Source organism: Phycodurus eques, chromosome 23 (genome assembly GCF_024500275.1).
Source record: "Phycodurus eques isolate BA_2022a chromosome 23, UOR_Pequ_1.1, whole genome shotgun sequence".
NCBI classification, from domain to species: Eukaryota; Metazoa; Chordata; class Actinopteri; order Syngnathiformes; family Syngnathidae; genus Phycodurus; species Phycodurus eques.
This window is the reverse complement of record NC_084547.1, coordinates 2496836-2509068: the sequence shown is the minus strand read 5'-3', so window position 1 is coordinate 2509068 and position 12233 is coordinate 2496836. Positions and strand designations below refer to the sequence as shown.

Sequence of the window (12233 nt, the reverse complement as noted above, 5' to 3'; positions counted from 1 at the left end):
CGTACGGTAAAGACATCACGTGACGTGACGGGACGTCGGGGCGCTTTGGCAACATGACGCTACGACGATGTTTTGTTTTCTCAATGCTAATTGTTTTCTTTTTGGTGTATTATCGCCATCGGTGCCTGAAGCTTTTATTCATTCCTTTATGACTTTTCAACTTTTCATTTATTGTGTTTTTGTTTGGAGAGGAACTGGTATGTTTTTGTTATTTCTTCACAATTGTTCAGCTTCAAGTAGGTGCAAAACAACAACAACAAACACCTGAATGCTACTTCGGGGCGTCAGTTCACCGCCTGCACATTTGTATTTGTCATAAATGTTAACACCCATGAAGCCATTTTGGCGCATTATGTTTCTATAGTCGCTGCTATGCGAAGTCGTTTCCTCCCGAACACGCAGAAGGAACGATTCCGCCGCGCTCACCAATTTCTTTGTTGATGGTTGCCACCATTTTGTTGCGTATCACCGTGTATTTGTTATTTGATGACGTAATTTATTTTTCGATGGTTTCTTGGATTGCTTGGGTTTTCCGAGCGGCATTCCTCTGTGTCGCTTGGGGCGTCGCCACGACGACACGTCCGCTTTTATTTCGCCGACCTGAGTGTTGTTGGGCCCAGCCAAGGCGATGTTTCGCTTTTCTCCTTTCCCTTTGCATTGAATGTCGTTTAGCTGGTGAGTTAATGTACTGTTGAGATGTGTGCTCATTTGACAAAGTGCAATTTTATGATTACCGTGTGTTTGTGTGGAACGCAGCTGGAACGTCACATTTGAGTGAGGATTCTGTCTCTCTTTGGTCCAGTTGTGCACCCCATTTTAAATAAACCACTTTTTTTTGGGTGGGTGTGGGGGGCGGGGGGGGGGGGGTGATAAATATGAGAAAAGTGAACTTTCAGATACATCTCCAGTTCAAATGCTGTCCATTCACCTCGTGTGTTGCCACAAATAATGAATATTAATGTATTTTTAGTGTTCCTCTTTGATTTTGAGTTTTTGGAGTTTGTCCGCACAAGGTGCTGTGTCTTTAGCATGTGCAGCTATTTCTTGTTTTATTCAGTTTTAGCTCATGGATTCCTTTTTAATCATGTGCAGAAGTGCCAAAATGTCGCCATTCGGAAATGTATGAAAAGACTGTGAGATGCCGTGCGTGGTTTTGGAACAAAGGACAAACAATGTGTAAAAATGTCAATGGAAAAACAGTTGTGTGAGTTGAAATATATATGTATTATTTTGGATTGTGTTGGACTTTCTGGTTTCTGTTCTGCATTTGTACGATTTTTTTATTCAGTTTGTATTTTGATTAAGTTTTTGTTTTTTTACTCTTTTGATTGACATTTCTTTAAAAAAAAAAATTATAATAATAATAATAATGTGTTGTGTTGAAACGCAACTGACTGTCCTGTTGGAGCCAAATAAACGCAGTCTTTCAAACGCATCACTGGTCACCGCCGCACACATTTGCAATGCTCATGAATTTCATTGATGAATGAAGTGCTTGTCCTCGTTCGGCTTGCAGGTGAGCTGCCAGTGACACCAGTAACACTGACATTCAATAAAGTGATCATGCATAAGTCATACATTGCTCATTTCAATATTTTTATTCCACCCGGTTTTCGCAGTGCATATTTTTGGAACCCCGAACCTCACAATCGTGAGGCAGACGTGCTAAACACTAGGGCGCGTTACCGACGTATTCTGATAAAGCAGATTTTTTTTTTTTTTTTTTTTTTTTTTAAATGGTCTCAACATTTCTTTTGGTGCCAGAATGGAAAGGTGTATAATTTTAATGGCCCATAATTGATACTAATGTGAAAAAGAATTGGCAATAATTGCATTAGATTTTTCCGCATGTATTTTCTTAAAAAAAAAAAAAGAATTCATGTTTTTGTAAAATCGAAAAAATGTGTCAAAGTTAGGAGCGGAGAGCTTGTGGGTGGTGCACTCGCGTCGCCAATAGGTGGCGGCAGAGAATCGCATAGGTGCGGTGCCCTCACGTGGGTGGTGCGCATCGTCACGCGTTCCACCCCCCACCCTAAAAAAAAAAAAAAAACAAATTAATAACTGCGTGGAGTTCTCCTCCCGCGGGACACTTCCACAATGTGCGCAGACAAGCTGGAGAGGTTGACCAAAACCCAAACGATTGACCTGAGGGGAAAGCTCATTGGGTAGGAAACAAGTGTGTTTATTGATTTTAGGCCGACTTCTTTTTTGATTTGATTATTATTTATATCTAATTTTTGGACTGTCTGATTGCTTTGCTTTTTTTCTGTCTCGTGGGCAGGCCATCCTGTAAAATCTTCTTTAGCGATGACCCCATCAAGATCGTGCGCGCCAGGGGTCAGTACATGTACGACGAGAAGGGTCAGCGCTACCTGGACTGCATCAACAATGTGGCTCACGGTAACAACCAACGTCATCGGAGTGAAAACGTGCGAATTCTGGCTTGAACTGTGTCAAGTTGGAATTTAAAATGCAGTGTACCTGTTTGAAAATCGTTGAAAGACCGAGAACTATGTCGTACAGAATTGTGGCGTTATGGCGGGAAACTGTTTTTCACCATTTCAGTCTTCCTGGACGCAACTCCCCAAAAATATCAAAACCTGAGCAGCTTCATTTGAATCAGCGTTTTAGAGCGCCTCGTCGTCTGCTGTGAGTGTGTGCGCGTCACAGAGACAAGGTAGAAGAGCATTTGGGGAGAAAATAAATGTCCAATATGACAGCCAGCATGGGGTCCGGGGTTTTAGGCTGGCACGGCCGCTTTAGAGCGCCTCGTTGTCTGCCATGAGTGCTCGCACGTCACGCAGCGAAAGACAGAAGAGCAAGGAAGAGGGAAAATAAGTCTGTGGTGACAGCCAGTGCGTGGATCGGGGCTTCAGGCTGGCATGGCCGCTTTAGAGCGCCTCGTTGTTGCGATGCGGAAAAGCATGATGACCCGTTGGGATCTATTCCAGCCATGGGAGGCTTTAAATGATTATATTTTTATGGATTAAACATGTAGTTATGTGTAAGCATCAGAAAGATGCCAGACGAAGTAGCATCCATTTTTTCAGGCCGTCATAGCGGTATTTGGTAAATTGGCAAATTCGGCAAGGTTGGCATTTCTCTGTTCCGTGTCAAATTTAGAAGATACATTTGTTTTCACGTTACACTTCACTTTTTGTTGTTGTTTTTTTTTTCCTGGCAAACGCATCGTGGATGTGTTTAACGTGCGGCCGCTTGCACTTGTGCGCTGCTCGACGCTCACTTTCAGCTGCCCCGACTGTGACCGCGGTGCAACGAGGGACGCGTGACCCCCGTCCCACCTAGCTGGGCTCACCCGTTTTCTGTTTGGTCCCCCGCCAGTGGGTCACTGCCACCCGGATGTGGTTTCGGCGGGCGCGCTGCAGATGGAGACGCTGAACACCAACTCGCGCTTCCTGCACGACAACCTGGTGCTCTACGCCCAGCGGCTGCAGGCCACCCTACCCGCCCAGCTCTCGGTCTTCTACTTCGTTAACTCTGGGTACGTGCCATACTGCGTGTCTTGTCAACTTGCCGCTGGCACAACTGACTAGTAGCCGCGCCACATTCCGCCAAGCCCGTCCGACGTGGAAACGTTTTGGATCGGAAGATGCACCCATTTCGAGCTTTGACTAATTTGACACTTAAAGTCGAGGAAATGGGACCTCAAGATTATGACATCAAGTCGACACTTTTTTTTCCCCTCCCATCTTGTTTGCTTTAAATTGAGCAACATGCAACGCCATGTGACCCAAAGATTATTCCATACTGTCGCTTTCATTTGAGGGCCATGCAATGACATGTGACCTTGAGATTGTTACATCATGTCGCTTTAAGTGGAGGAGCATACATTTGAACCCTGATGAAGAACGTCATCTTTATGACTTGTTCCGAAGAATTGATTTCCCTAAGAAGTCATAAATCTTCATCCGGGTGCCCGTTCTGACCTTAACTTGGGCAAGTCACGTGTCAATAAGTCACCGCACCGAGGATCACCAATATTCCGCTCAGGTGATTTTATCTGGGGGGGGGAGAAAAAAAAAAAAAAAAAAAAAGACAACAAGCTTCCTTCAAGTGCAGTCCCCAAAACAAAATGTTCTCGTTTGGATTTGAAAAAAAAAAAAAAAAAAAAAGTGTTGTCGTCGTGTGTGTTGTCGTGTGTGTGTTGATTGTGAATCGTGTATTTGGGCCTGAAGCGAGCGAGCGTGTGTGTTTAATGGTGACTCAGTAACTCGACGAGTGACTGACTCCTACTGACCTTTAACTCCAGATCGGAGGCCAACGACCTGGCGCTCCGCCTCGCCCGCCAGTACTCGGGCAGCCAGGATATCGTCACCCTGGACAAGTGAGTGTCCCCGCAATGGCCGTGACCCCCCCCCCCCCCCTTACACCTCTTGTTTGTGGTTTGTCGCAGCGCCTATCACGGTCACGTGACATCTCTCATCGAAATCAGCCCCTACAAGTTGCACCATATGCCACATGCGCCGCTCAACCCATTTGTCCACGTGGTGAGTGCTATTAAAACGCCGTCACTCAAAAGGACCTGCAATGCCAGCTGAGGAGTCACACCTGCTTTACTGTGTGCAAGGCCTGGTTTGACATTTCAGTAACAAAAGAAGCGTTGACGACAAAGTTCATCCGCTTCAGTAAGATTTTATTTTTTTTTGTTATCTGGTCAGGCCCCGAGCCCGGACGTGTACAGAGGCCGATACAGACGTGACCACCCGGATCCCGCAAAAGCCTACGCCGACGAAGTCCGAGATGTCATCAAGCGAGTGCAAACGCGAGGAGGCAAGGTACGGAACCCTGACATCGTGTTCGGATCAAATTGAACATAGGGTTCCGGAGCGTACCGCCTGTGCATGGAACGTGAACAATATGTCGGATTTCATCGACGAGGCCTGGAGAGCAAAGCGACGGCAACATTTGCATGCAGACAAATGACGCTCCGACGTGTTTGCTCTCTTTGCCGCAGATCGCCGCTTTTATTGCGGAGTCTTTGCAGAGTTGCGGTGGGCAGGTCATCCCTCCCGCTGGCTACTTTCAGCAAGTGGCCGAGTACGTGCTCGTCACATGAAACTGCTCTGTTGTTTTTGTGGTTGACTAACCCCTCCCCCCACCCCCTCACCCCCACCCCTGTACCCCCCGCAGGCACGTCCATAAAGCAGGGGGACTCTTCATCGCCGACGAAGTGCAGGTGGGCTTCGGCCGGGTGGGCACCCACTTCTGGGCCTTCCAGCTTCAGGGCGACGACTTTGTGCCCGACATCGTCACCATGGGCAAACCCATCGGCAACGGGCACCCCATGTCGTGCGTGGTCACCAGCAAAGAGGTGGCCGAGGCCTTCGCGTCGTCGGGAAACGAGTATTTCAACACGGTAAGAACCACCGCTCCGCACGGGCACCGAGGTCCGAAACGGGCTCCAGTTGTGGCTATGACGGACAAATGAGGTCCTGGAACTTTTCGGAAAGTTTGGATTGTCATCTCCTCCCGTTACCCCGAGATGGGACAGGCTCGTTGAATGGAAACAAGTGCAGGGCTCCCGCAAAATGTTTTGCACATTTCTTTGCGTAAATGCCGGTCCGGCAAAATGTTGCTTCCGTGAAACCGCTCTCGTTCTTGTGGAGGACGCCTCCGGTGTGATGCGGTGAAATTGAAAACCACAAGAAAGAAATGGTTGCTTTTGTGCAGGGGTTCCTAATGAATTGTCCCGCGACGTGACGCTTAACCAGTGTTTTGATGGTTTCTGCGCTCGTGTGCTTCGCATGGAAACGTCCCAGTTCGGAGGTAATCCGGTGTCGTGCGCCATCGGCCTGGCCGTCCTGGACGTGATCGCCAAGGAAGACCTGCAGGGTCAAGCTTTGCGAGTCGGGGGGTACCTCATGTCCCTGCTGGAGAAGCAAAAGTCGAAGCACCCGCTGATCGGCGACATCAGGTAACACGGCGGCCGAGTGCCAAAGAGCGCGGGGACCAATGACCTCCTGTGTGACCTCCCGCAGGGGTCGCGGCCTCTTTGTGGGCGTGGAACTGGTCAGGGACAGGTCCAAGCTGACGCCCGCTACAGCGGAGGCCCAAGAAGTCATCTATTGGTAAGAGACTTGATAAACACTCGCTGCGAGTGCGCAACAGAGCCGGGGAAGCCTTGAACCCTTTTCCGGCCCAGGTTGAAGGAGGAGCGCGTGCTGATGAGCGCCGACGGGCCGCACCGCAACGTGCTCAAGTTCAAGCCTCCCTTGTGCTTCGGCACTGACGACGCCGACTTTGTGGTGGACAAAATGGACGCCGTACTCACCGGTGCGGCACGGGAAGTGCTCAATTGACTCGGGTGGGCCGGCTCACAATGGAGTTTTGGTATTCTGCTTCCACAGAAATTGAAGCGGCCATAGGTTTGAACGCTGCCAACGTGCTCAATGGAGAGAATGGCGTCAACTGAAGAAAGGTATAGTCAGGAAAGTATCGTGAGACGGTCGCGCAAACGCAACAACGGCAAACTCTTGACGATAAAAGTGCATAAGTGATCCGAACCGCTCACGAAAGCCGTTACACTCCTGTCTTAATTCGGTGGGCCATGTCTTTACCGTTATTGATCCAATTATGTGAAAATGACCCAGATAAACGCGTTTAGCTGCTGCGCTACTGTATATTGCATCACCATCACAAGAGCTGTGGTCAAACTTGCTCATTTTTCTTCTTTGTTTGCTTGAAGGTGGCATCGAATGAAGGCACTTTTACATCATCCTCGCCACTTGGCGCACGGTCAACGTGTGATGATATCGTGAGCGCAAGCCTGCCATGGGCAACACAAGTCAAATATTTACTGTTAAATCAGAATGAAGTCTGCTCAGGTATATATATATATATATATATATATATATATATTTTTTTTTTATTATTATTATTTTAAGACTTGACTAAGTTTGCAACATCAGAGATGCAAGCTCATGCGTGCAACGTCCTCACTTCTCGGTGCTGAATGAATTGATTCTGATGATTTTTTTTTTTCAATCACAGCCTTAGAATAGCAGTATAAGTATTTTACATGACATACATATTTAATTCATGTGGGTTATGATCGTCAACAGGTAGGAATTGTGCAATATGTTTTTGGATGTTGTCATTGTGAGTGATTGACGTGCAATACGCGAGCATGCCTCTTGAAGTGGAGGAAACCTCAAATAACAGAAGTCATTAAATGCAACATTGAGCAAACGTGTGTCGTTGTATCGGGAGATTTTTTGGTTTTGTTTTTAGTTCCTTCAAAAGTCGACCACCACTGCAAGAGCTTCTGAAAACACTTTTATTTCAGGATTGGGTAGCAAAAAATAAAAATTCAAAGAAAAAAAATAAACTGGCAAGTTTAGTAGGAAAAAGAAAGAAATCCCACTTCTTGATGCTTCATTTGAGTTGCAAGTTGTTTCTCTCTCTTGAATTTCGGCAGAAATGTCCGCGCTTTCAGTCCATCGTGAATCGTCACGACGATTCATCACTGTGACGATCGTCCGCACTTGAGTGCGGCGGCAGGTGCGTTCATCCCATAAGATATCCGCTAGTGAGGAGAAACAAAAATAGAGCGAGCCAGGCGGAATGGCGGCCGACAGCGAAAGCGTTTCGGGAGACTTACGGCAACTTCATGCGCATGAACACTCGGGCCATGAAGAAGCTGAGGATGACGCTGACGAAGCCGATGAAGAGCAGCAGGAAGCGGTTGAGCTTGGGGATGTTGGGCGCGTTGGAGCGGTCCAGGATGATGAAGCCCAGGCCTCCCATGGTGAACAGGAAGCTGGAAGCCAAGCCCTCCATGATGTACTGGCCGTTGACCCTGCGGAACGCCGCGCGCGCGCCGATCGTCATTAGCCTCGTTAGCGTTGCGTACATTTCCACCTGGACGACGCCTTCACCTGTACGCCAGGAACGCCACCGGCCGCTGGTGTCCGTGCTCGTCCGTCATCGAGCCCACGCTGGGCGGCTCCACGATCACGTCGTAGATGATACCTGGAACAAAAAAAATTCATTATTGTCTGTCTACGTGTATTTGTGTTCAAATATCCGTTGCTTCAAGGGTTATAACACTGTGACACAAATGCTATCAGTTACCCTGTCTATGGTAGTTTGCATTGTCTGTTAGCATTGCGCTAAGCGGACTTCCCTATGTGGTTGTAACTTCAACTGAAGCGTCTTTTTTTAACAATTATGGACAATTACAATTATATGCTGCAATTCTGCTTGATGCCACGTCATATCTCAAAGTTTTGCTCGCAAGCAACTGCTCATATCTTGGGGGGAAAAAATGGTAAGTTTCCTTCGGTTGTATCAGCCTCCTGCTCCTCATCATCAACAAAGCCAGCGCTTTCCGACAGTGACAAATACATTTACTACTATCCGTCCAAGCCAGCAGGGAAAGACACCAGGCTACTTCCTGTGCGGTTTCTTAGCAACCAGCGTCCAATTCACAAGTTAAAAACAACTCCACTGTGAATCTTTCACATATCACCTGTGTAATGCGTCCTTAATGTACACAATGCATCTTGAAAAGTAGGGAGGAGTGTATATTAGAGGTGCAACAATTGATTAAAGGACAATTATTTTGATAATCGATTAATCATTTAGAGACATTGTTTGACTTAAAATTGTCAAAACCTCTGAGTTTTACCCTCCCACCAGTAAATGTTCTCAAATTTCTGGAGTTCTCTGTGACAGCAGACTGATTATTTTTTTATTTAATCAGAATAAAAGTTTGCATTTTGAAAATAATGATCAACATTTATGTTTATTTTTTTAACGGATGTGAGGGACCAATCCAGTAATGAATCATAATTAATTTCTGTTTGTGTATTTTCTGCACTGAGAATTTGAATGAACTTCCTGTTTTTGAAAAAAAAGGGCTGGAAATTTAATTGTCAATCCAATTATAACTTGATTTGTTCCAGCCCGAGTATATCATTCCTCCCATGATGCATTGCGTCGCTAGCGACATTTTTCTTTTTTGCAGCGTACTGTTTGATTTTGGGCACCAGAAAAAAAATATATAAAAATAATTATTTTTTTTTTTTTAAATATTATTCATACAACACATAACAAGACTGATGGACATAACGTGAACAATTTGTAATCACTCTGTAAAATGCACACATCTTCAAACAATGTTATTATAAAGGGATTATAATCTGAGGTTATAATTGTGCGCCGGCAATGACGTCATTGGCGGCGCGCCCGAGTAGGAAACCCAAAACTCTTTTTCCATTTGACTGATGACTGAACTATTTGTGCACTTGTATATAAGGATGTCCACGTAGTGATTGAATATGAATTTTAGTCGCATCCTAACCCGTTGTAATGACTCCAATTGGCGGCTAACGCTAACTCGGTTTGCTTCACGTTCGTTCCTTTTTCCTCAACGTTTTGTGCCACAAACGCACACGCTTGACGACACTAAAAGTCGCTTCGCGTCGTGTTCGAACTCCTATAATGTCATGTGTTGTTGTTGTTGTTGTTTGTCGTTAGCATCCCCGCTAGCCTGTTAGCATGCAGCCTCGCCATTACCTCCGGTGATGAGAAAGTAGGAAACGATGACCAGCGCGTACACGCTCATGGCCGACGGCATGTGCAGCCAAGACGGCTTCTTCAGCTTCACGTTGGGGCATTCGAGCACGGTGAATGGCATGCTGTATAAGGTCTCCATCATGGGGCTAACAAGACACTTGCACGATTGTCGTTCCACTCGCTGCCTCCAGTTTTTCGTCCTGCACGCGGAACCATTTGGCTGACGTGTCCCGGAAGCAAAGTAAGTGACGTTTTCTTTTGCGTAAAAAAATAATAATTTCGTCCAAAAATGTACCACTTCATGTATGTTTGTTCCTTTTTATAGAATGTTCAAAAAAGGTCATTTGTACTTGTTCTTTATTTCTATGAAATGCACTTTTCAAATGAGACAACGCTATGGCTACTTCCCCTCAGTTCAACAAGATGCCACCAGGGGGCGCCATGGCAATATTTCATATGCGATGTAGATTTGCTCTGAGCACAAAACACCTGACAAGTTTTTCAGAATATCCAAGACAAGTTCCCAGAAAGAAAAAAAAAAAAAAATCACAAATTGGTGAATATGTGTAGAGGCCTGTGTGAGGGTCATTTGAAAAAGTTTCCAATGACCCTCTACCTCACATTACCCCAAATGCTTTTTTAAAAATGTTGAACGTTTAAACCCAAGTGTTTATTAATAGAAAAAATAGTGTATGTGCCTATCATTGCCAGTGAGATTTGCTCCATGTTCGCATTGCAGGGATGTCACAGTCAGGTCGGCTTGTTTGGGACGGGTGTTGTATGCAATTCTTTAAGTGATACAAAATTTCTTAAATGATTTGAGAGCCGCTGCCTAAATTCATGCCCGTCGGATGCCAAGGGCTGCCGCAACATCCGCCCCCTTTGCACACCACTGCTTATATCAGCTACACTGTAAGACATACAAATGGGACACTTTTCCACAAATGAAAAATCGCAAAACTTTATATTTTTATTACACCAAGTACAAGCTAAAAAAATATATACATTTTAGTAGTTGTATATGTCATACGACTCGAGAGGAAGCCAATCAATCACGATAGATGTTTAACATCAAGTTCAGTTCTCAACTTAAAGAGTTCCACGCACACAATCAATGTTTGTATTTTTTGTTTTATTGTGGCAATACAAATACATTTTACTTTGTCTTCTGGCTCTGTGCTTGTGCCTTGAGCACCTTGACGACGATCTTCTGCTCCTCGATCAGGAAAGCACGCTTGATCCTACGAAAAAGGTGTTTTTTGTTCCCCAGGTGAATAAAACGTGTAGAACCATTTTACAATTTTTCTTCTGAGCTGTGCTCCTTCTTACCTGTCACGTACACACTTGGCGCACATGGAGCCTCCATAAGCCCTACTGACATGCTTCTTGGTTTTGGAGAGCCTCATGAGAACCTGAGGTCTCACAGCCCGGATCTGCTCAGAAAGCACAACCAAATAAGAACATACGCGGGTCATACGTAGCATCTCCGACATGTTTCCACTTACTCCACGCAGCCTTCCTGGGCAGATGCCACATGCTGACTTGGGGGCTTTGCCAACCTTCTTCGTGTACAGGTACACGATGCGGTTACCGGGCGTCCGGGACCTGCAAGGAACGGGCGTCGTTACAGATCAGCACAACCGGCCTACAAGCAGTGGAGCCCAGCGGAGGGCACCTACAGTCTGGTCTTGTTGGACGCGGTGTTGTAGGACAGCCGACGTCGGTATGTCAGGCGCTGCACCATCTTCACGCAGGCTGGGGAAAACAACAGCCGCGTTACTTCACGGGATGCTAGCGGCAAGCGTGCTAGCAATGCTACGGCTCGCCACTGTCGCAAATGTAAATCATACACAACCACGGGAGACTCATTCGGAACGACCGCAGTTTCGAATTCAAGCGCCACTTAATACGTTTTCACCAGCTAGCTTGTTTGTACGTTGAACGCTGAATTCTGTGACTCGGCAGCGGCCTCACGGAGTGACACATCCTTCCTAATACTTTCAAGCCGCAAAGGTAGAAAATAATATCCGACACACAAGGCGGTCGTCATACTTTTAATATCCTCGTTTTGCAAAATCGAATGGAAACACAAATGCACACTGGATGAAGACGGATTTGTAAACTGCGATTTCTCATATTTTCCATGGCCTCCATACCTGCTGTCGTCGTGACCGGAAGAGAAAGGCCGATATCGGATGTGGAAGGTTGAAACCGCCTCCATGCCGGTTGTTGCCCTGCCCTCTACTGGTGGTGACCATGAACCGCATGATTCTTTTTTTTTTTTTTTAATAAAGATAAACTCGGCTAAAGTATTCAATCTACTTTAAAAGAAGTACATATTGTAATATAAAAAAGTCTGGTAAAAGAAGTAGTCATTCAACATATATACTTAAGTAAAAAAAAAAAAGCAGACTCTAAAATTGAAAAATTTTACTCCCCCTGTTTTGAAAACAAGCGAGCATTGTCTCAAGTTTTGTTGTCGAGACAAATGCTAATGTTAGCGTAACAAATAAACCTTAATACCTGCATTTCTTTTCATGAGTTTAAACTCATATGGTGCTGCTTTTTCTAAGCGACGAGAAAAGGTTCAGCCAGACGTAAGACCCGTTTCGCAGCAATAAGACTTTGATTTAATATCAAATTGTTAAAATACAAAATAAATAAAAAAGCAGAAAACGGACATTTGTTGGCGA

At 45.6% G+C, this 12233-nt stretch overlaps 3 protein-coding genes across 4 annotated transcripts; 1 reads left to right on the top strand and 2 right to left on the bottom strand.

The window, feature by feature from the left end:
* The first annotated feature begins 2082 nt into the window (after positions 1 to 2082).
* Positions 2083 to 6896, top strand: etnppl (ethanolamine-phosphate phospho-lyase). 2 transcript variants are annotated; one of them, XM_061669170.1, is made up of 13 exons: positions 2083 to 2165; positions 2282 to 2400; positions 3343 to 3502; positions 4271 to 4345; positions 4415 to 4508; positions 4680 to 4796; positions 4976 to 5058; positions 5152 to 5377; positions 5781 to 5935; positions 6000 to 6089; positions 6164 to 6294; positions 6369 to 6439; positions 6707 to 6896. In XM_061669170.1, exons 1-12 carry the CDS (start codon positions 2098 to 2100, stop codon positions 6431 to 6433), a joined length of 1383 nt encoding a protein of 460 aa, XP_061525154.1. In that variant the 5' UTR covers positions 2083 to 2097; the 3' UTR covers positions 6434 to 6439; positions 6707 to 6896. The 2 variants fall into 2 exon arrangements, with proteins under 2 accessions (XP_061525154.1, XP_061525153.1); XM_061669169.1 differs by having other exon boundaries at positions 6369 to 6896.
* Positions 6897 to 7283: 387 nt separating this feature from the next.
* On the bottom strand, positions 7284 to 9760 carry ostc (oligosaccharyltransferase complex subunit). The gene is made up of 4 exons (XM_061669110.1): positions 9541 to 9760; positions 7899 to 7992; positions 7622 to 7819; positions 7284 to 7546 (listed from the first exon to the last, which is right to left on the bottom strand). Exons 1-4 carry the CDS (start codon positions 9680 to 9682, stop codon positions 7528 to 7530), a joined length of 453 nt encoding a protein of 150 aa, XP_061525094.1. The 5' UTR covers positions 9683 to 9760; the 3' UTR covers positions 7284 to 7527.
* Positions 9761 to 10651: 891 nt separating this feature from the next.
* On the bottom strand, positions 10652 to 11769 carry rpl34 (ribosomal protein L34). Its single transcript, XM_061669074.1, has 5 exons — positions 11697 to 11769; positions 11220 to 11295; positions 11046 to 11145; positions 10870 to 10973; positions 10652 to 10781 (listed from the first exon to the last, which is right to left on the bottom strand). The coding sequence occupies exons 2-5, from the start codon at positions 11282 to 11284 to the stop codon at positions 10697 to 10699; spliced, it is 354 nt and encodes a 117-aa protein (XP_061525058.1). The 5' UTR covers positions 11285 to 11295; positions 11697 to 11769; the 3' UTR covers positions 10652 to 10696.
* Positions 11770 to 12233: the final 464 nt, after the last annotated feature.

Coding starts and splice junctions, on each gene's coding strand:
- ostc (XM_061669110.1), bottom strand. CDS start 9,682: ATGATGGAGACCTTATACAGCATGCCATTCACCGTGCTCGAATGCCCC. Junction 7,993..9,540: donor CTACTTTCTCATCACCGGAG/GTAATGGCGAGG, acceptor TTTTTGTTCCAG/GTATCATCTACGACGTGATC. Junction 7,820..7,898: donor GTGGCGTTCCTGGCGTACAG/GTGAAGGCGTCG, acceptor GGCGTTCCGCAG/GGTCAACGGCCAGTACATCA.
- etnppl (XM_061669170.1), top strand. CDS start 2,098: ATGTGCGCAGACAAGCTGGAGAGGTTGACCAAAACCCAAACGATTGAC. Junction 4,346..4,414: donor GATATCGTCACCCTGGACAA/GTGAGTGTCCCC, acceptor GGTTTGTCGCAG/CGCCTATCACGGTCACGTGA. Junction 5,936..5,999: donor CCGCTGATCGGCGACATCAG/GTAACACGGCGG, acceptor GACCTCCCGCAG/GGGTCGCGGCCTCTTTGTGG.
- rpl34 (XM_061669074.1), bottom strand. CDS start 11,284: ATGGTGCAGCGCCTGACATACCGACGTCGGCTGTCCTACAACACCGCG. Junction 10,974..11,045: donor GCCCAGGAAGGCTGCGTGGA/GTAAGTGGAAAC, acceptor CTTTCTGAGCAG/ATCCGGGCTGTGAGACCTCA. Junction 10,782..10,869: donor GCCAAGTGTGTACGTGACAG/GTAAGAAGGAGC, acceptor CCTTTTTCGTAG/GATCAAGCGTGCTTTCCTGA.